The sequence below is a fragment of the Phodopus roborovskii genome, unplaced genomic scaffold, assembly GCF_943737965.1.
Source record: "Phodopus roborovskii unplaced genomic scaffold, PHOROB, whole genome shotgun sequence".
In the NCBI taxonomy this organism is placed as follows: domain Eukaryota; kingdom Metazoa; phylum Chordata; class Mammalia; order Rodentia; family Cricetidae; genus Phodopus; species Phodopus roborovskii.
Window position 1 is genome coordinate 921,119 of NW_026126598.1, and position 22,272 is coordinate 943,390.

The 22,272-nt window shown below is 48.8% G+C and overlaps 1 protein-coding gene across 1 annotated transcript in view; it reads left to right on the forward strand.

Annotated features, from left to right (window-relative positions):
- The window catches only part of Dnah10 (dynein axonemal heavy chain 10), a 103,926-nt gene that overhangs the window by 48,883 nt on the left and 32,771 nt on the right, over positions 1-22,272 (forward strand). The window contains exons 36-51 of the mRNA XM_051204908.1: positions 909-1,055; positions 3,418-3,609; positions 4,352-4,470; positions 6,532-6,690; positions 8,433-8,568; positions 10,849-10,974; positions 11,861-11,995; positions 12,262-12,478; positions 13,343-13,462; positions 14,829-14,974; positions 18,011-18,163; positions 19,077-19,337; positions 20,030-20,202; positions 20,386-20,479; positions 20,911-21,078; positions 21,690-21,878. Of these exons, the coding sequence (XP_051060865.1) occupies positions 909-1,055; positions 3,418-3,609; positions 4,352-4,470; positions 6,532-6,690; positions 8,433-8,568; positions 10,849-10,974; positions 11,861-11,995; positions 12,262-12,478; positions 13,343-13,462; positions 14,829-14,974; positions 18,011-18,163; positions 19,077-19,337; positions 20,030-20,202; positions 20,386-20,479; positions 20,911-21,078; positions 21,690-21,878 (2,535 nt within the window). The remainder of the gene's footprint in view (positions 1-908; positions 1,056-3,417; positions 3,610-4,351; positions 4,471-6,531; positions 6,691-8,432; positions 8,569-10,848; positions 10,975-11,860; positions 11,996-12,261; positions 12,479-13,342; positions 13,463-14,828; positions 14,975-18,010; positions 18,164-19,076; positions 19,338-20,029; positions 20,203-20,385; positions 20,480-20,910; positions 21,079-21,689; positions 21,879-22,272) is intronic.

Consider the following 22,272-nt stretch of genomic DNA (forward strand, 5'->3'; position numbering starts at 1 on the left):
GAGTTACATGAGCCATCCAACATGAGCGCTGGCAACTAAGCTTGAGCCACTGAGCCGTCTCTCTAGCCCTGCCTGCATTGGATGTTTTTCAAGGCTCACATTGTACCCTCTCCACCTCATCCCAAGCTGCCAGGATGAGATCTTGTGTCTGTTTTCTTCCAAATTCCCAAGCAAGTCTCAGGGACCAGTGGGCTTGACTGAAATGGCCCCGGAGTCCAAATTGCTGTTAGAAAAGGGAACAGATTGGACAAAGTGGCTCATACTGACCTCTATTCCATTCTTTTTAGGAGATTGAGGTGGGAATATTATAAATTTGAAGCCAAACTCCATCGCAAAATAAAATGAAGTAAAGGGCTACGGACATAGCTTAGTAGTCCTGGGTTCATCCCCAAGTATCAAACAAACCAACAAAAGGAACAACAGCTGGGCAGGGGGCACGTGCATGATAGGTTGAGGTCCCCATAATCTGGGAGCATCTGTGTGAGCAGGGCTATAACTTCTTGCTGGGACCTGCCATCACTGAAGGCAGTTACGATCCCAGCTTTGTACAACAGCTATCAGATTTTTGACAAGCATGTTTGTGTGTTTCAGACAGGGTGTACTCATGTAGTCCAGGCTAGCCTCAAACTCTGATGTAGCTGAGAAGGACCTTGAACGTCCTGCTCCCCCTGCCTGAGCACTCTTCCCATGTGTCACTCTGCCCTGGGTACTCTTCGAATGAGTCCCCAAAGGCGGGTTTGAAAAGGAGCCGCACCCCGGTGGGTTTTGAATGCTGAAGATGAGCTCTGCAGATCTGTAGCTGGCGGTCCCTGAGATGCCCATGCCACTTTGTGTTTGCAGTAAAACTGTTGCTTTCTGTTACTTTATTCTCTCATGCTTTTGCTTCCTCACTATCTTCTGTCAAAAAGACGCTGGCCAAGAAGATGACAGTCCTGTACAAGCTGGCACGGGAACAGCTGTCTAAGCAACACCATTACGACTTCGGGCTCCGGGCTCTGAAGTCGGTGCTGGTCATGGCTGGTGAGCTGAAGCGAGGCTCCGCAGACCTGCAGGAGGTATGCCGCTCAGTGCCTGTGGTTGTGTGTGTGTCCGTGCAGTTGCCATGCATGTGCACAAGGTAGGCTGGAGGACACGGGACATCCAGAGGCTTAGGTCTTGGCTGTCCCCTTGTCTGGCTTTGCTTTGGTCTCCTCCCAGTGATGTTGCCTCCAGAGATTTGTTACCTTAAGACCAAGTTCAGCTTCATCCAGTGACTGACGGACGCAGATGCGGAGATCCACAGCCAAGCACCAGGCTGAGTTTTGGGAGTCCAGCCAGAGAGAGGGAGGAAGGATTATATGAGCACACGCGCGCGCGTGTGTGCATGTGTGTGCATGTGTGTGCGTGTGTGTGTGTGTGTGTGTGTGTGTGTGTGTGTGTGTGTGTGTGTGTGTGAAGATCATGACAGGGAAACCCACAGAGACAGCTGACCTGAGCTCATGGGAATTCAGGGACTCTAGACCGACAGCTGGGGAGCCTGCATTGGACCAAACTAAGCCCTCTGCATGTGGGCAACAGTTGTGTAGCTTGATCTATCTGAGGGGCCCCTGGCAGTGGGACCAGAATCTAGCCCTGGTGCCTGAGCTGGCTTTTTGGAGCCCATTCCCTATGGTGGGGTGCCATGCTCAGTCTTGATGCGGGGTGGGGAGGGAGGAGCTTGGTCCTGCCTCAATGTGCCAGGCTTTGTTGACTCTGCACAGAAGGCCTTATACTTTCAGAGAAGTGGATGGGGGTCAGGTTGGGGAGGAGGTGGGGGGGGGAGGAGCAGGAAGAGGAGATAGGGGGCAACTGTGGTTGGTTATGTAAAATGAATAAAAAATATTTAAAAAGGATCAAGTTCAGAGTCCCTGTGGCAGTACCAGTATTCAGGAAGCATCTGTAGCAACTGTCAGTCCATCACCTTAGGGTGGTGGGGAGGCAGAGGGGCACAAGTAGCCTTCTGTTGAAGTGGGAATATGGGTTCCTCTTTGATTAGTGATTGCATATTTTTAAATTTTAATTTATTTATCTTATGTGTGGGTGTATTATATCTACATGTATGTCTGTGTACCACATGCATGCCTAGCCTTCTTGGAGGTCCAAGGGTTACAGATGGTTTTGAGCCACCATGTGGGTGCTGGGAATTGAACCTGGGTCCTCTGGAAGAGCAGTCAGTGCTCTTAACCACTGAGCCATTGCTCCACCCACTTGTTATACATCTTATTGGCATCAGTGAGATATCTCACAGGTGCACACAGATAGTTCACAGGTGCACACACATAGCTCACAGATGCACACACAGATAGCTACAGGTGCACACACAGATAGCTCACAGGTGCACACACAGATAGTTCACAGGTGCACACACAGATAGCTCACAGGTGCACACACAGATAGCTACAGGTGCACACACAGATAGCTCACAGGTGCACACACAGATAGTTCACAGGTGCACACACAGATAGCTACAGGTGCACACACAGATAGCTCACAGGTGCACACACAGATAGTTCACAGGTGCACACACAGATAGCTCACAGGTGCACACACAGATAGTTCACAGGTGCACACACAGATAGCTCACAGGTGCACACACAGATAGCTCACAGGTGCACATATGGGCCCTGATCAGACTTGCTTACTTTCTCTTTGCAGTGAAAGTCAGAGAAATAGTCACATTACTTTGACATGACACTCACTACACGGCCAAACTCATCGCTGGCATTCTGAGGGCAATATTCTTCCACAATCTTCCACCAGCAATGACGTGTCAGAATTTAAAATTTTTTTTAAATTGTAACTGGGGATGTAACTCAGTAGCAGGCATTTGCTCAGGTTCAAGCCCTAATATAGCCCCCAATTTTCTTTAAAATATATAAATCTATAATGTATACAATGTATAAATATATAACATATTATATGTTTTGTTATATATATTGTGTTTTTTGGGGGGTGTTGAGACATGGTTTCTTTGTGTAGCCCTGGATAGCTCTGTAGACCAGGCTGTCCTCAAACTCACATAGGCCCACCTGCTTTTGCCTCCCAAGTGCTGGGACTAAAGCCGAGCTCCACAATGCCTGGCATATATTATGTTTTCTACATTTGTTTATTTAGTGTGTGTGTGCACACGCCTGTGCCAGGTGCTTGTGGAGGTCAGAGCACAATTGTGGGAGTGAGTTGTCTCTTCCCACCATGCAGGTTCCAGAGATTAAGCACAGGTTATCATGCTTGGTGTTTTTCTTCTATCCAGCCATCTTGCCTCATTACATATGTTAAATATATAAAATTTGTAATTAAATACATTACATTTTTATAAGAATGTTCTATTCTGTGGTGGGCAGGTGGATGTTCAGGTACTTGCTGGGTTCTTTGGCAATCTCACATCCTCTGCCCCTCCAGGATGTGGTCCTGATGCGGGCGCTGCGGGACATGAACCTGCCCAAGTTTGTATTTGAGGACGTCCCTCTCTTCCTGGGCCTCATCTCTGACCTGTTTCCGGGGCTGGACTGCCCCCGTGTGCGCTACCCAGATTTCAACGATGCCGTAGAGCAGGTGCTGGAGGAGAATGGCTACATACTTCTGCCGGTCCAGGTGAGCAAAGTGCCTTGTAATTCACATGAGTCTGGAACTCACTATATAACACAGGCCGGCATCAGACTCACGGCTCAGTCGCTGATGTGCTTGCCACGCAAGCACGCAGACTTGAGTCCAGTTGCCCAAAACCCCTGTAGAAAGCTGGGCTCTGTGGCATGCATTTGTAAACTAGCTGTGGTAGGTCTTTGAAACATGCTGACCAGACAGTCTAGCCACACCAGTGAGCCGCAAGTTCAGTGAGAGACGCATTCTCAAAAAATAAAAAGGAGAGCAATTGAGGAAGACACTGTTCCCCATTCCCTGCATGAAGACACATACATTCCTGTGGGGAATGTAAAATAAAACACCACACTGGCAAACAGTTCTTCAGCAAGACATGCCCAGAGGCATCCCGGGGCCTGGTGATCCCACTGCATGAGCAAAAGAGCAGTAAGAACATGCCTGCTCAGAAACACGCTCACGAGCCTTCCGTGGTGGGATAGTCACAGTGGTCCAAATGGGGAAGCCACGGTGTCTGTTAGTTGATGGACAGATACATGTGGCCCAGTTATGGGAGAAAGTAGTATTTACCTCTGCTCAGGAGGCAGAGGCAAGAAGATCAGGAGCCTCGGCTAGCCTCAGCTACACAGGAGTTGGCTCTCTCCTGTCACGTGCTCAGGGGGTCCTGAGTGCCTCCTCTCTCAGCCAGCTCACCAGCCCTGAGTCACATCTTAACAAACCCTTGTTGTCTGTCCCACAGGTGGATAAAGTGGTCCAAATGTTCGAGACCATGCTGACCCGCCACACGACCATGGTGGTGGGACCCACGGGAGGGGGCAAGTCCGTGGTCATCAATGCTCTGTGTCAGGCACAGACAAAGTGAGTGTCCTGCTGGGGTGGCAAGGGTTTGGTGAGAGCTTTGGTCATTCATTCCACATTCGTCCCAGTCATGAGTTGTTTTCTGATAGATGTGACCAAATACCTACAAAAGGTAGATTAGGGGGATGGAGGACTTACTTTGGCTCAGGGTTTGAGAGGATCCATCATGGCAGGGAAGGCACCATGACGTTCCTGGAGGCAGGCAGGCAGGAACATAATGCTGAGACTCCCATATCTGGGAAGAACAGAAGGCAGAGAGCCGATAATGCTGACATTTGTCACAGGTTTTTCTTTGGGCCTCCAGCTCTTGAATAATGACATGGGGACTTTTTATTAATTAAGTAAACTTGTTCTTAGCTTAGGCTTGTTCCACTAGCTCTTAAAACTTAAATAAATCTACATCCTGCCAATGTTACCTTTCCTCAGGACTGTATGTCCAATTTGCTCCACATCTCGCTGGCAAATCTACCACCTCAGATTCTTCCCAGAGTTCCTCTCTCCCCAGAAGTCCTGTCTATCCTCTCCTACCTAGCTGTTGACCATTCAGCTCTTTATTAAACCAATTAGAAGGTGCCTTAGGTAGGCAAGGAAAGACAGAGACATAACATATCCCACAACAGGCACTCAGTGAACTTTCTCCTTTGCCCAATTTTATCTTATTTATTTATTTATTTTGGTTTTACCAGACAGGGTTTCTCTGTGGCTTTGGAGGCTGTCCTGGAACTAGCTCTTGTAGACCAGGCTGGCCTCAAACTCACAGAGATCCACCTGCCTCTGTCATCTGAGTGCTGGGATTAAAGGCGTGTGTCACCACCACCCAGCTCCAATTTTATTTTATCTGGGACTCCAGCCCATGAGATGGCCCCACTCACATTCAGGGATGATCTTTCACCCTTGGTTAAAACTCTGAAAATCAGGCCAAAGAGATCCCCCAGCAGTTAAGAGCATCTGCTGCTCTCGCGGAGGAACCCAGTTTGGTTCGTACCTCAGAACACACAGTAGGCTAACACACTTCAGAACACACAGTAGGTGCTCTTGCAGCTTATGACAAACAGGTTGATCTGTAGAGGGTGAGCGCCTGTCAATAGCTGGGTCCTAAACAGACTTGGATGAATGCCAATATTCCAGGCAAAGTCTAAATAGAGCCATGGGACCTGCATGGCTCAAGCATTTCTAGATTGCACAGCAGATTTCAGAGCTGGGTCTGGGAGACTACCTCGTAGTTAAAGAGCGTTTGCTGCACAAGCATCGGGGGGCTTGAGTTCGAGTCCCCAGTGCCCACGTAAAAAAGGCAGGCAGGGCTGTGCATCCCTGGAACCCCAGTTCTGTGGTAGGGAGTGGGAACAGGAGGATCGCTGTAGCTTTGTGGCTGCCAGCCCAGCTCCAGGTTCGGTGAGAGACCCTGCCTCAAAGAAATAAGGTAGAGAGACAAACACACATGTATGTGCATGTGCTACATGTACATACATCACACACAAAATAAAACTTAAAAATCTTGCATGGGCCCCTTATTTCTTCTCCCTGTTGCATGAGAGGGGCCCAGGGCAGCAGCAGGCTGAGGCCTGGGGCTCATAGCCTTCGCCGTTTTCTTTCATTCTCTGGTCTACTGCAAGGTACTTCTGACAACCATCACACGGATGTACATGTGTGTGTGCCACACTGTGCTCCGCTATTTCCATTCATTTGTTTTAAAATTCTGACCGACCGGGTTGTGTGGGGCTTGGTTTTCCTTCGCTTGGTGGCAGTGTGGTAGGGATCTATGACCACAGAGGGGCATGTCCTGTCCACTTGACTTACAAAGTGTGCAACACAGAGAGCCAGGTGTGGTGGTGCAGGGCTGTGATCTAGCAGGCAGAGGTGGGAGAATCACAGTGAGTTTGAGGCCAGCCTGATCTGCTTAGTAAGTTCTAGGCTAGCCAGGGCCCTCCTTACGAAATAGAAGCACAGGTCAGTTTTGGAGTGGATTCTTACCTGCACTTCCTCTCGTGTGTCCTATGTGTCCCCCTCCGGGGTTTTGTTGGCCTGAGCCATAGCTGAAGCACCCCCCTTTTTTTGGTTTAGGCTTGGGCTAATGACCAAGTTATACATCTTGAACCCCAAAGCTGTGAGTGTCATTGAGCTGTACGGCATCCTGGACCCCACCACTCGAGACTGGACAGATGGGGTGCTGTCAAACATCTTCAGGGAGATCAACAGGCCAACTGACAAGAAGGAACGGAAGTGAGTGTCTGCCTCATTAGCTGGGAGCCTGGGTTAGAAGGGATTCCTTTGGCATCCTTTAATTTTGAGCAGTTTCATAAAAGTTGCTTTCCTCGTGACCCTGATGTTCTGGAACATTCCAGACCAGCTGCGTTATAGAAGAGCCTCAGTTTTTGTTTCCTGGCTTCTCTTTTGATTCTGGCTGTGCGTCTCAGACAGGAATGCCACAGGGATGAGGGATCTGTCTCAGCACTGGAAATGTGTGGTGTCTGCGTGTCCTGCTACTCACGGCTCCTTCTCTTCTGTGGAGTGGATTGGCCGTCTGTAGGGAGACACCTCATGGTGGTGCTAACACCCCGTTTCCCATCAGTCCCGTGCTCACTGAACACTATTGTGACTTGAGTCAAGTCTTTCTACCATGGATTCAGATGGCAAAGTCCCTGTTGGGAGGTGATGTGATTGTAGAGTGTGTGCTGTCAGCCACACAATGGAACTGGACACATGTTGCGTGGCCTCAATTTGATAACCGCCCAGGGGTTATGAAGAGAATACACCAATCCTTGGGAGAAAGGATTATCACATGTGCAACAGATCAAAGAGAGGGAGGAGGTGGAGGAGAGTGGAGGAGACCAGAGGGAGGGAAGGAGGGAGGGAGGGAAAGAGAAAGGAGAGGAAGGGAGGGATGGAGAGAGACTGAATCTAGTGGTTTGAGAATCTGCCTGCCCCCCTGTACTATTTTCTTATGAAGATAATTGGCATGGAATTGGGAACCATCCAATGATCTAGAACCATCTTGTCTTAATATCTTTAGCTAAGATCTTCCCATCTCCCAGCTAAGTGTAGCATGTGGCAGCACTCATCTGTAAACTTAGCATTCAGGATGCTGAGGCAGGAGAGTTTTCAGCCAGCCTGAGCTACCTCAATAGACCCTGCATAAAAATAAATAAATTGGACTGGAAAGATAGCTTAGTGGTTAAGGCCACTGTCTGTTCTTCCAGAGGACCAGGGTTCAGTGCCCAGCAACTCTCAACCATCCTTAACTCCAGTTTCAGGTGCCCTCTTGTGGCCATCTCAGGCATTGCATTCACATGTGTCACAGATATTCATGCAGACAAATGCTCCTATGTATGAAATAAAAATTTTTAAATATTAAAAAAAAAGGAAAGAAGAAAAGAAATGGCATGTTGTTTTTAAAAAAACCCATAGTGATAATTACAATGTATTCTTGACTTCAACTTTAAGACAAAATGGGGTATTGGGTATTGGACACGACACTTTCTGTCCCCATGACATACTCACTCAGGATGCAGAAATGCAGGGATGCTGTAATTTACAAGAACAAACGAAGATAAAGGCAAATAGTATAAGGTGCAAAAGATGATTGCAAACTCCACACAAAACAAATGGTGCTAAAAGACAGAAAATGAGTGGTAGAATCCTAGTCGGCTCTGCACTACATGCGTCCATATTAAAATAGCATCAGTAGCGTGTACTATTCACCAGTTAGCAGTCTTATTCCAAGGGTGGAAGGTCAGTTTGCCAAAGGGAGCCAGCTGGACTGGGTGTGACGGTCTCCGATGCTCGAACATTAGTGAGTTACTCACTCAGTATTTATGCGCCTCGGGGTCAAACTTCAGGACAAAGGGAGTAAGTGTACTGTGCAGATCCTGGCTGGAAAGCCCTGGAGAAAGACGGAGAGGAGGGACAGTGGGGGTCGCAGCAGGCTCCAGGGTCTGTGCCTTACCTCTCTTTGGTCATTGCAGGTATATTTTGTTTGATGGCGACGTGGACGCCTTGTGGGTGGAAAACATGAACTCAGTGATGGACGACAATAAGCTGCTGACCTTGGCCAACGGGGAGCGCATCCGGCTCCAGGCACACTGCGCCCTGCTCTTTGAGGCAAGTAGCGCTGAGAACGAAGCTTGAACAGGAGCCTGGCTTTTAGTTCACTAAGTCTTTACTAAGGGAGATGGTTATGAAAACACAGAAGTTTACATTGATTTTTAACATGACATTTATCTTGGTTTGTGCACTGAGGTATGTGTGTGGGTCAGAGGACAACTTGTGGGAGCTGGTTCCTTTGTCCAGGGTGTGGGTCTCAGGAATCGAACTTAGCTGGCAAGGTTTGGCAGCAAGTGCTTCACTCACCAAGCCCTCTCACCAGACCCCAACCCTTTGTTTACCATCTTCTTCCATTTTCCCTTCTTTATTACTCTAGAGTTGACGTACTTTCATGTTTGTTTGTTTGATTTTCGAGACAGGCTCTCACTGTGTAACAGCTCTGGTTGTCCTGGAACTCACTACGTAGACCAGGCTGGCCTTGAACTCACAGGGATCCACCTGCCTCTGCCTCCCCAGTGCTGACATTAAAGGTGTGTGCCACTACACCTGGCTGTTTTGTTTTTTCAAGTTATTTCTTATTTCTTCTGAGAATCATCCTATTATCTATAAAAAAAAAAAACATGCTTAGCTTGTTACTCATTCTTTTACTAAATTTATCCATTAGTAGGTTGGAAATATGGCTCAGTGGTTAAGTGTGCTTGCTACTGTTCTGAGTTTGATTCCCAGCATCCACATTGGGCAGCTCACAAACACCCATCACTTGAGCTCTAGAGAATCCATCTCCTTCTGGTCTCCCAGGCACTACACTCACATAGTGCATGCAGCAATTAGGAGGCTTCACAGGAGGCAGGAGGATTCCCATGAGCTTGAGGCCAGCATGGGCCACATGAGGAATTCTTGGCCATCTATAACTATATAGCAAGCCTTGATCTCACAGAAACCAAGCAAAAGTTAAAAACCTTACATATCATCTACCGGCAGAGTCCTCTGAATATGAGGGTTCCTCTGCTGTCCGTCTCAGCTGTAGACTCCCCCGCCCTTCAGAACACTGCATTTCTAACAGCACACACTATTGACATTGTTTTGAATATGGAAATATTTCCTGCAGAGCGAGCTAGCACGCTATAATTCCTTCTTTGTCTTTTAGAAGCATTTATTTTGTCTGGAGTTTGTGGTCACCTTCCTTTTCTCTCAAGCTGTCTGCTCTCCTGTTTGGCCTAGAGAGTCTCCCCTCCCCCATTTCCTGCCTGCCATACCAACTGCTTGTTTCATAGCTGTGTCCTAGAAATTGCTCCAGGTTAATGGTGATGTTCTTTTTCTTCAGTCTGCAGAATTCATCAGTGCATTTGTGTTTGTGCATATCATTGTCTAATTGGCTGATGATTCGAATCGTGTCTGTTATAAAGAGAGACACTTGTCATGTTAACCCTATAGTCAGGACATCTTGTCATCTTGTGCCACCTAATATCAGCCATGTTGAAGAAAAAACAGAGAGAGAGAGAGAGAGAGAGAGAGAGAGAGAGAGAGAGAGAGAGAGAAATCCTTTAAAATGCTGTTTGGGGTCATTTGATAGAGAGCTCACCTAACTTGCACGAGGGCCTGGGTTCATCCCCAACACTGCACAAACCAGGTGTGCGGGCACACACCTGTCAGTCTAGCACTCAGGAAGTGGAGACAGGAGGGCCAGGAGTTCAAGGCTATCCATAGTTACAGGCCAGCCTCCCCTGCAAGAGGTAATTCCAGGACAGCTAGGGCTACACAGAGAAACCCTGTCTCAAAAAACAAAACAAACAAAGAAACCCCCGAAACAAAACAAAAACAGAGGGGCTGGAGCGGCTTAGTTGTGAAGAGCAGCTGGCTCTTCTTGCATAGGACCCCAGTGTGGTTCCCAGCTTGAACATGAGAGCTCACAGCTGTGTGTAACTCCAATTTCAAGAGATCTGATGCCCTCTTTTGGCCTTTGTGGATACCTGCACACACCTAGTGCACAGACAAACACTCAGGCTCATCCACATCCACATTAAATAAAATAATAAGTCTTTAAAAACAAACAAACACACAAAAAACCATGAGACTTGTTTCTAGGTTCTGGGTTCTGAATAGCTTCCATCCATGTTTCTAGCTTCTCTACTTTTTATCAGGGAGTCTACAACATAGTTATTTAATGAGAAGATGTCACATCAGCCATGGGTAATCTCGCTGTGACCTCCATGTTCAGCTTGGCATGGCTTGATGCCTGTGTGAATCTTTGCCCAGGGAAGACCCTGGCATGTGTGGCCCAGGTGCTAGCAGCCACAAGCAGAAGGGTTTCCGGGCTGAAGGGTTCACTCTTTCCAGGTGGGAGACTTGCAGTACGCCTCTCCTGCTACCGTGTCTCGATGTGGGATGGTCTACGTGGACCCTAAGAACTTGAAATACCAACCATACTGGAAAAAATGGTTACAACAACAAATACAAAACAAGGTGAGCATTATCCTTAGACAGCTTGGGCCTGATCAGGAATGTCGGACAAGGGATGGGTGTAGGAGAGGGCACATTGACCTGCTGTGTTTGTCCTTGAGCACATAGCGTGATGAGCCTTTGGGTCGGGTATTCTGGTGAGATGGGTGATGATGTTGACGGCTTAGGCCGGGCATCGACGGATCTCTGCAGCGGGGCAGGTAGGGAACACTTGTCATTGCATGAGTGGTTTTCTTTTGTATCCACTCAAGTTTGCTCCTGGGGTAGGAACACATGAGAGGACATGGCTGTGGCCAGCGGATGTTAATCCAGGAGGATTCTGAGTTTCAGTGTACAAACCTGGATCAGATGGGCCCAGTTATGGAGAGAGAGGATGCCCCCCCCCCGTTCTGCACTTTTGCTCAGAAGAGGATGTCAGATCCCCTGGGACTGGGGAGCTCCCATGTTGTGAGCCACCATGTGGGTGTAGAGAATCAAGCCCAGGTCCCCTCTGTAAGATCAGCAAGTGCTCTTAACTGCGGACCCATGGTACACCTTAGTCCAACCTTAGTACGCCATCTTGACCACTGAGCCTGCCCTCCAGCCGCACACACAGTGTGTCTCTCTGAACATTTTGCTGAACGGTCAGTTGTGATGCTTGAACTCTAAGAACATCAGCTCCTTTTCTGTCAGATGGGGCCTGTTATCTCCCATCGCTCAAAGGTGTGGGTGCACTGTGGCAGTGAAGGAAAACGGGAGCATCATAAGGAACAAACCTGTCTACACATGGAAGGCACTGGCCCTGGGGCTCCACGCCTGCCAAAGTCTTTGTCACAGCTACACTGTCTCAGCTCTGATGAACTTCCAGTTAGAAGGACCCTTGAAAGGGATTTGGCTCTCTCCTCCACAGGTGGAGCAAAAGCATTTAAATGACCTCTTTGAGAAATATGTGCCCACGCTTATTGACATGATCATAGAGGGGATAGTGGATGGCAGACAAGGAGAGAGGCTCAAGATGGTGGTCCCTCAGACGGACCTGAATATGGTAAGAACACTCCACTGCCCAGGGTGGACCCATGGCATGGGGGGAGGAGCCTAAAGGGAGCAGAGATGGCGGATGGGTGGCTGTCAGGGCACATTCTTGTGACCCCCCCCCATGCAAGTGAAGGTACCAGGTTCCATGTGGCCAAACCAATATGGCAGGTATAGATGCCATCGCTCTGGGATAGGGGACCTCAGGACTCAGGACAGGATAGCATCGGGAGAGCAGCAGGATAGCAAGATGGACTGACACAGGCTTGCTGTGACCAGGTGACCCAGTTAACCAAGATGATGGATTCGCTACTGGAAGGGGAGATCGAGGACCCTGACCTGCTAGAGTGTTTCTTCCTGGAGGCGCTCTATTGCTCACTAGGCTCCTCCCTGCTCGAGCCAGGAAGGATCAGATTTGACGAGTGCATTAAACGCCTCTCGTCAATGCCCACCGCGGACACGGAGGGGATCTGGGCCCATCCTGGAGAACTGCCAGGTAGAAATCGTGACCCCTTCTTTGGTGTGGGTTTGTAGGGGAAGTCAACCTGCTTTTCCTTGTTGCTGCCTGTGTGGGTTTCTGGCCTGTGTGATGTGGCCACGGCCATGCTCAGGGCTTCAAGGGCATGGCCCGCTCCAGCAGGCCAACACCCTGAGACACCACTGCTGTGCCCCGACTCCATCTTGGACCCTCATGCTCTTGACACACTCTAGGGTTCCCCATTTTCCTCTGGGCTCCCCTGTCTGCCTCACAGACCAGCAGGCAAGTCATAGGAAGGCATCTTATAAAGTGTTTAAGCTTCTGCATGACCCTATGTGCCCTTATATAGAAACACGCGGGGCCCACAGATGGCCCTCTGCTGGAGAAGTGGTCTGTCTGAGAGATGGGTGGGCGTGGCACACGTGTGAATGGGGACCCTGGTGAGGAATGGTCTGGGCAAGAGGGTGCGGATGGTGGGCAGAGCTCCAGCTCTGGAGTAGCTTCCATACCATATTTCTTTTCTCCCCCACCCTGCCTTTGCCAGATGCCCTTAGGGGTCATGGGTCAAGGGTCATACTTGTACTTACTGAGTCTCAGAGTTCAGCATCGACATCAAAATTGTCTGCTTAATTTTCCTCTACCTGGGCCTGGGCCACCAGTGTCTGTAAGGGTGGGGTCATGGCTTTGTGGCCCATGGTTGTGTCTCCAAGGATTGGTGGCCAACTGCAAAAAAGGTACTCGACAGTGTACCTATCCCGTGAAGGAGTAGCAAGCAAGACGAGGGTAGCTATGAGGTGAACAGGCAGCTCATTCCAGATGCGTTAAAATCTGTCCTGTTCCTGTGTCTATGACCAAAACAACACAGACCCTTGTCCCCTGCAGGGCATCTTCCCACCCTGTATGACTTTCATTTCGATTCCAAGAGGAACTACTGGATCCCATGGAGCAAGCTAGTTCCTGAGTATGTTCACGATCACGAGAAGAAATTTGTCGACATCCTGGGTGTGTAAGCACCGGCCCTGGTCTTAGCTTCCCGGTGTGAGTGGGTGTGGGTCGGCCTGAGAAGACCAGGGCCTCACTGGCAACTGAGTGCCCTCCAGGAATGGGTTGGGAGTGACTAGAGGGTGCCACCATCTGCCCTTTGGGGTCCCATTTTGTCCCATGCCTCTGCTCACCTCTGTCTGGCCATGACTGGGCTTTTCCCTGTAAGTTGATGCCCATGATGGCCTGTTCTCCACTTTCCTTTACATGTCCTCAGGCGCTCCAGTCACAGGGTGGGCTGGGTACAGGGAGGGCAGGAGGGAAGTCAGAGGGGCGGTTCTCAGTCAGGGTGGACCTTGAGAGCCCGGCTCCATCCTGTATGATTCCACAGTAAGTGTGTCTGGTGCTTCTGGAGCTTCTGCATTTTCTCAGGATCACCCCTCCCACACTGATATCATCCCTCGGGAGAGTGGTGGGCTGGACCTGACTGTGCGCTGCCTTCAGCAGAGGTTTTCAGGAAACTGGTCCTGCAGGTGCCTGTGTTGGGGGGTGGGGTGGGCAGGGAAAGTGGGGTTTTCATTCTGAATGCAAATCAGATGGAGTTCAGGGAATAAGCAGGGTGGTGGAAGCCAGTGCAGTCCCCACAACCTCCCTGCCAAGGAAATGCATCATACTCAATTATACACTTTGATTGGGTGAATGTCACGCCTCCAAAAAGCCATAGAATGACTGGGAAACCAAGGCGGGGCTTTATCCATATTCACCTTTGCAGCCAGAGCTTGGCTTAAAAACAAAGCAAAACAAAATGAGGAGTGGTCAGCCCTTGGCAGAGGCAGGCGGATCTCTGAATTCAAGGCCAGCCTGGTCTACAGAGCAAGTTCCAGGACAGTTGGGGATACACAGAGATAACCTGTCTCAAAAAAAACAAACAAAAAACAAACAAACCAAAAGCAACCCAAAACCATGCAATGTGCATGTGTTTTGTGTGTGTATGTATCTGTGTGTGTGTGGTGCAGGTATATGCACCTGAGCACACACGTGGAGTCGTGAACAGGCTGTCAGGTGTCTTCCTATATGCTCTGTGCCTTCTTGCCTTGAGACAGGGCCCCTCTATGAGCCTGAAGCTTGTTCTGGTTATCCTGACTGGCCAGCAAGCTCTCGGGTTCTGCCTGTCTCCACCTCCCTGATATTGTTATTAAAGGCACACACAGCCACACACAACTTTTAATATAGGTATTGGGGATTTGAATTCAGGCCCTCTGCTGCTGGAGCAAGACTCTTAACACTGAGCCTCCTCTCCCAGCCCAGATCTCAGTGTTTGGGACTCTGTGCGTGCCAGGTGGCCAAATGCTCAGAGTTCCTGTGACACACCTATCCTGTCTTTCAGTTCACACAGTGGATACGACCCGCACCACCTGGATACTAGAGCAGATGGTTAAAATCAAGCACCCTGTTCTTTTTGTGGGTGAATCAGGCACTTCTAAGACAGCCACTACCCAGAACTTCCTTAAAAATCTGAATGAGGAGACCAACGTAAGTGTCTGCACTAGTTAACAGCTGCCTTGTAACAAGTTACACAGCACTTGGTGGCTTAGTGCCACAAGCCCTTACTACCCCTCAGTTTCATGGGTTAGGACTCAGTTTCATGGCTTAGCTGCATGACTCAAGTTCTCTCACAGAATTTAGTTAAGGTTGGTGAAGGCTGTGTTTACGGACTGGGGCTGGGTGACTCTTCTTCCATTTCACGTGGCTTGTGACCTCAGATCTTCAGGGTGGACCTCTCCTAGGAATGCTTAGCTGTGCTATAACAAAAAACCTGAGACCTGGTAAGTTACGAAGAGTAGCTGTTTACTTAGCTCAGCTCTCGGGGGCCAGGAAGCCCAAGAGCATGGTGACCCCATCTTACAGGCCCTTGCCTCCGTGGTACATGGTGACATGATAGGGTGGGAAAGCATCTCATGGTGAGAAGGAGCAAGCCCGCCAGAGAAAGAGAAGAAAAGCCACTTCCTTAGAACCCTGGAGTCGTACTCTGCAAATGGCTTGATAGGCAGTTGAGAGCCCTTTCCATCCGATTGCCCCAGAGGTCCTGGGAGCCTCCGAAGCTCACTAACATGAAATGAGGGGTTATGTCCAATGCATGGGATCTGGGACATACTCTGCCACATTAGTGACATGCAAGTGTAACTGGCTTCCTTCACGGCAGAAATCCAACATAGATCACAAGGCAGAAGCCTCCATGCTCCTTGTGAGATGGTGTCAGGAATTCACTATACCAGAAACACAGACAAATGTGTGCTGCTTCTTACAATGTCAGAATCTATATAATAAATTCACAAGGCTTAGCAGTTCCCTCCCTTCCTTTCCTTCCTTCCTTTCTTCTTCTCCGTCTCCATCTTCTTTTTCCTTTTTTGTCTTTTGTGTCATGGTTTCTCTCTGGCTATCCTGGAACTTGATCTGTAGACCAGGTTGGCCCTGAATTCAGAGAGATCCTCCTGCCTCTGCTTCCTGAGTGCTGGGATTAAAGGCGTGCACTACTGCCTAGGTTTAGCAGTTTCAATGGCAGCTATTTATCATAAAGTCCACCTACCTTGGTGGCCTGGGCAAGGTGAGTGCAAGTTCCTCATTCCTATTTTAATGACTGATGCAAACTCTCACTGCACGCCATAGACATACTATTTATATGTTTATATATGGATTACAGAGTGGACACAAGTCAAAGAGGCCAAGGCAGAGCTCAGGGGTCTCAGAAGTGTGCTGAGGGTCTGTATCCCTGATAACGAACCCAAACAGAGCCAGAAGGGAGCCGCTGGGGTCGGGTTTGAGAGCACAGCTGTAGATATTTTTAGCTGCCAGGAGAAAAGGCTGAAGTGGATCAGGAAACAACGGGCCAGGTCCAGGTCCAGACAGGCAAGCAGATGGACTGGCAGGCAGCTGAATACTGTGGGACAGAGCAGGGGACAGAGCCAAGTCAGGAGTACTTGGTCCTGGGTACACACTAGGTATCACATGATAGGTTGGTGTGGAGCCAGGCTATGGAAGTATTGGGTGTCCATCACTTTATGGGGTCCGGATGACAGGGTTTCACCTTTTCTTCGGTCTGGCATTCAGTAAGCCCTTGTGCCAGGTTTTTGTAACACTATTTTAATATACTCATGCAGCCCCACAGTTTTGGTTCTTCCCAACAAACATCGTTTGTCTTCTCCTCCAGGAATAAGTCATTATTCAGTCTGGGTGGATGGTACATGACCAATGGTGCCATTTCTGGGTTCCCCCTGGGGTTATAGAAATCCTTCTCCCTCAAAATGAAGTCAGGAGCAGTTTTTCAAACGGAGTCTCCTAGTATTGGATAGATCAAGCCTTCCTGCTGCCCTCCTCTTGTACAATGTGGTGTATTTAGCTCTAACGGAGTCAGGGTGGAGGGCACAGAACTGCTGTTAGAACCCAAGACCTCAAGAGGAATCCATGTTCAGAAACTTCTGTGTGTATCATCATTTTCCTAGGACCCTGCCCCTAGACCTCCTTGGTGGCAAGCAGTTCACTGCTAACCGTTTGTGCATGTGTGCATGTACTCGTGGGCAGCTGGGTTGAAGGACATTTTAAAAACTCACTTGTTCCCAAAGTATGGTCTATAGACCAGCAACTTTAGCACAGCGGGCCAGTTGTGGCTGGTGAGTGGCTGAATATGAGCATATGCATGTGTGTGTGCATTCTAGTGTACATATATGTGCACTCATAGTTCCTTTAAGAGCACGAGAGAGAGAGAGAGAGAGAGAGAGAGAGAGAGAGAGAGAGAGACCCTTGTCCATGTGCAGGAGAGTGCATGAGAGCATCTTCCCTCCAGCTGTGAGGTCCAGGAAGAAGCTGTTCGTGCTTTCTTTGGTCTCCTTATTAATACACAATTGCCTTGAAAGCAATTTATGTTTAAAACTCCTCTGTCATGGAGAGTGGTCCAGCAGATGTTGTTGAAGTCACCAGGCTTTTAAGGTCAGACAGTTCCCTTTGTAGAGGCCACCCAGGTAGAACGACATTTTCCCCTACCACATATCATCATGTGACTTTTCCTGGGAGTTTATTTCTAATCACCCAGACAGAAAGGCCCAAGAAATGATTCTACCCAAGTCCAGCTCTGTGAACCGAATGAGTATGAGTCGAATCAGTTTCAGAAGCAGGGCGATGTGTGGGTAACAGCTAACTAGTTGTATATCTTAGGGAGGGCACAGGGTCTTTCCAGCCTTCCACCCTTTGATGAGGGGGAGTTAGTGGGCCCAACCTCGGAAGGTAATGTGGCCTCGGGGACAGCATTCCACAGCTTGCATGTTCTCAAGGCTCACGAGTGGCAACATGCAATCTAGCAAAAGTAAAGAGGGTATTGTTGGGACAGGGTCTCACTGTGTACCCCTGGCTGGCCTGGCCTTGAACTCACAGAGATCCTCCTGCCTCTGCCTCTGCCTCTCAAGTGTGCCATCACACCCAGCTCTGGCTTTAGCTGTTAAAAGTGATGAAGCACAGACCTGTTCTAGAATGTTAGTTTGGAGGCCGGTTGCTATACCACCCTCTTCTCTGCTGCAGATTGTGTTAATGGTCAGCTTCTCCTCACGCACCACATCCCTGGACATCCAGAGAAATTTAGAAGCAAATGTGGAGAAGCGGACGAAGGACACATATGGGCCACCCATGGGGAAGCGGCTGCTGGTGTTCATGGATGACATGAACATGCCAAAGGTGGGAGGGGCTTACAGAGGTGGGGTGAGTGGGCGTGTGCTTGTATCTTTTTAAGATTTTTATTATTTAAGACTAATTGCAAATTTTATTATTTTTATGGGTGTGTATGTATATACATACATACATACATACATATATATATATGCCACATGTACCCAAAGAGACCAGAAGGTGTCAGATACCCTGGAGCTGGAGTTACATATGGTTGTGAGCTGTATGACATGGGGGCTGGGAACAGAACTCTGAGTCTCTGGAAGAGCAGCGAGTGTTCTTACCTATCTGTACATCTGCAGCATGTCTGACCATCTATCCATTGTCCCTCCATGTATCTAGTCACCTACTGTTTCGTTTATCCACAGACCTGCATCTGTTATTCTTCCACACATATGTTAAGGAATCTGTCTCCCTTCCATCCACTCACCCATCAACAGAATCCACTCATCCATCCATCTATCCATCTATCCATCTTCCATCCATCCACCCACCCACCCACCCATCTATTCATCATCTGCTCATCTATCTGTCCACTTACTATCCATTTTCCATCATCCATTTTCACCCATCCAAATACATAGAAATGCATTCTCCCATTCATCTGTCTATCCATCCATTCATCCACTCACCTACCCATCTATCCATCCATCCATTCTGTTTGCTTAACTCCTCCCAGGAAACTGGCACTGTGAGGTGTGTAAGCCTCAGCAGTTGCTGCCTTCATGGAATGCACAGTGTAGTGAAGGAGACAGACTTTAAACATAAGATGTGAATAGACAGTTATAGACTTGGGAAGCCCTATGAAGCCAACCCAGAATGCTTAGGGGGAAACAGGAGAGGTGAGCATTCGAGGTTGGCAGTCTTGACTTGAATACTGCTTTTCTTTTTCCTAAACAAACAACAACAAAACTCTTCCCAGGTGGACGAGTATGGCACCCAGCAGCCCATTGCCTTGCTGAAGCTACTGCTAGAAAAAGGCTACTTATATGACCGCGGGAAAGAGCTCAACTGTAAGAGTATCCGTGACCTGGGCTTCATCGCTGCCATGGGAAAAGCAGGAGGGGGCCGCAATGAGGTGGACCCCAGGTTCCTCTCACTGTTCAGCGTCTTCAACGTCCCTTTCCCATCAGAGGAGTCTCTGCGCTTGATCTACTACTCCATCCTGAAGGGCCACACCTCGGTAACTGGGCTTTCCCCACAGTGTGAACCGGAGGACAATGTGCTGGGTGGGATTTATTTACCCGAGAATGGGGTCTGTGCACTCCAAGGCTTCTGCTGGGTGGGGAGGGTGTGGTGTGAGGGGCAGGAGGGACTGTGAGCCTTGTTGGAAGCTGTTTTAACTACAGATGATGTCATGTGCTACTGTTAGAGTATTCCCTGTAGGGCAGTCCGCGGGTCAAATGGTGAGCTGCATGCACTCTGGCATGCATGTATGAGCTCAGTCTCTCTCTCTCACACACACACACACCACACACAAACACACATGCACACATACGTAAAAATGTAAAATTCAGTATTTTAACCATTTTACCATATGCAATTTAGAGGCATTTGGTCTATTCAGTCTTGGCTAACTATCTGCACTGTGTGTGTGTGTGTGTGTGTGTGTGTGTGTGTGTGTATTTAAACTAAAAGAGAACTGTACCCATTATAGACTCCCCTTTCTCCCCCTTTCTCCTAATCCCTGGAAGCCACACAGCCTCTGATGTTTGGTGTCTCTCACTTAGCACCAGGTTTTCAAGATCCATTCATGTGTCAGTGTTTCAATCCTTTTCCTGATCAAATATTATTCTATCATGAAAATACCACATTTCGCTTATCTGCTCTTGAACCAATAGTCATGGTGGTCTTTTCGTTTTTTGTTTTTTAAAGACCTTTAATGAGAGCATCAGTGGTGTGAGCAGGAAGCTGACATTCTGCACGCTAATACTTTATAAAAACATTGTTCAGGATCTCCCTCCCACCCCTTCAAAGTTCCATTATATCTTCAACCTTCGGGACCTCTCCAGAGTCTTTAATGGTCTTGTCCTCACCAATCCAGATCGGTGAGTTTGGGGGCTTGTTTGCTTTACTGAAATACACCCTAAGGCAGAAGGTCCTTAGGGATGTGGTTCTTGTGCTCCCCCATCGACCTGAGCCCCTCCCTCCCCAGGTCACCTGGTGACTGATGGGAGATGTCATTCTGGCTCATAACAGGTGACCATCAACATTGCCCTTCCTTCATGTAGGTTTCAGACAGTGACTCAGATGGTAAGGGTGTGGAGAAATGAGTGCCTGCGGGTTTTCCATGACCGGCTCATCAACGAAGTAGACAAGCAGCTGGTGAGCATGAACAATCGCCTTCATGGGCAGAAAACCCCACCTAAAGTCTGAGTAAATCATGCCAGTGGGGGCAGCAAGATGGTTCAGTGGGCATTTGCAGCCAAGCCTGACGATCTGAATCTATCCCTCGGGCCCAAAAGGTAGAAGGGGAGAACTGACTCCCAGAAGTTAGCTTCTGCCCTCTATGTGGTACCCCCTAAGCACAAAAAAATAAGGAAATGTAATTAAAACAAACAAACCAAAGAGAGGGTTTAGGGGAAAAAAAAGAAAAAGAAACCAATGTATTGCTTATACAGGAATCTCACAGCAGGCTAGGTGCCAGTAGGGAAGGTCTAGGCTAATTACCCCACTGGTTAAGGTGAATTCTGTCTTCCTGCCAAATGCAGGAAACTGTGGACGTGCCTGGGGCCTTAACTCGCTTTTGTTTCAAGGTGCAAGAGCATATAGGGAATCTGGTGAAGGAGCATTTTAACGATGACCTCGAGGCGGTGATGAGGGACCCCATCCTGTTTGGGGACTTCCGGATGGCCCTGCATGAGGATGAACCACGCGTTTATGAAGACATCCAGGACTATGAGGCCGCCAAGGCACTGTTCGAGGTGCAGACCGCCCACCTCCTGCTCTGTCCATACAGCGTTTGGGGGGTCTTGAGTGACCCCAGACCCCAGCAGCTCTCTTGTCTGTACTGGGCTGCAGTTCACTCTAGCAGGTTGACACCCAGCAGACCAGAGATTTACTTTATTTTTAGTCATGAATGTGGTGTGTGTGTGTGTGTGTGTGTGTGTGTGTGTGAGAGAGAGAGAGAGAGAGAGAGAGAATGTGTGTATGAAAGCATATGCATGCATGTTTGCATGTGAGTATAGGTGTCCATAGAGGCTAAAAGGGCGCCAGACTCCCTAGACCTACTAGAGTTGCAGGCATCTGTGAGCCGCCTGCTTGAGTTCTAGGAACCACACCTGGGTCCTGGGAAGAGCAGCATCTCCCTGTTGAGCCATCTCTGTTGAGCCATCTCTCCTGTCCCACGCCAGCCAACTGCAATCTTGATGTCGACAATTAGGTCTCCATTCCTACAAGTCTAAATGATTAGATTACTTCCTCAGCCGCAGATGCCGAGGAAAAAGACAGCTCTCTCCATCCTTCATCTTCCCTGATGCGAAGGAGAGAGCCTGCCTCTTAAAAGGCGGTGGGCTTATGGATCCTCTCCACTCAGGAAATCCTGGAGGAGTACAACGAGATCAACACCAAGATGAACCTGGTGCTGTTTGATGATGCGCTGGAGCACCTGACCCGTGTGCACCGCATCATCCGAATGGACCGAGGCCATGCCCTGCTGGTGGGTGTGGGCGGCTCAGGGAAGCAGTCCTTGGCCAGGCTGGCAGCCTTCACTGCAGGCTACGAGGTGAGGGGATCCTGTTTAAAAAGCTGAGAATACGACCTTCTCTCTGTTTTTGTCCCATTCGCCTGAATTTGAAAAGCATCTAACCTGCAGTGGCTTGACAACTCAAGCTCAAAAGTTAGACACAGGCTGCCCCTGTGATTTTAGAACTGTGGGAACACAGAGGGGGCTTGGCATTGCTGTCACACCTGAAACTCATATAACTTCCTATAAGTCCAGCTCCAGGGGATCCAGTGTCCTCCTGTGGTCCCTACAGACACCTGCATATATGTGATTCACTTACAGACATGCAATCACACACACACAAACAAAAATCAATAAAATCTTTCATGGGTTTTTGTTTGTTTGTTTTTCAAGGCAGGGTTTCTCTGTAGTTTTGGAGCCTGTCCTGAACTCT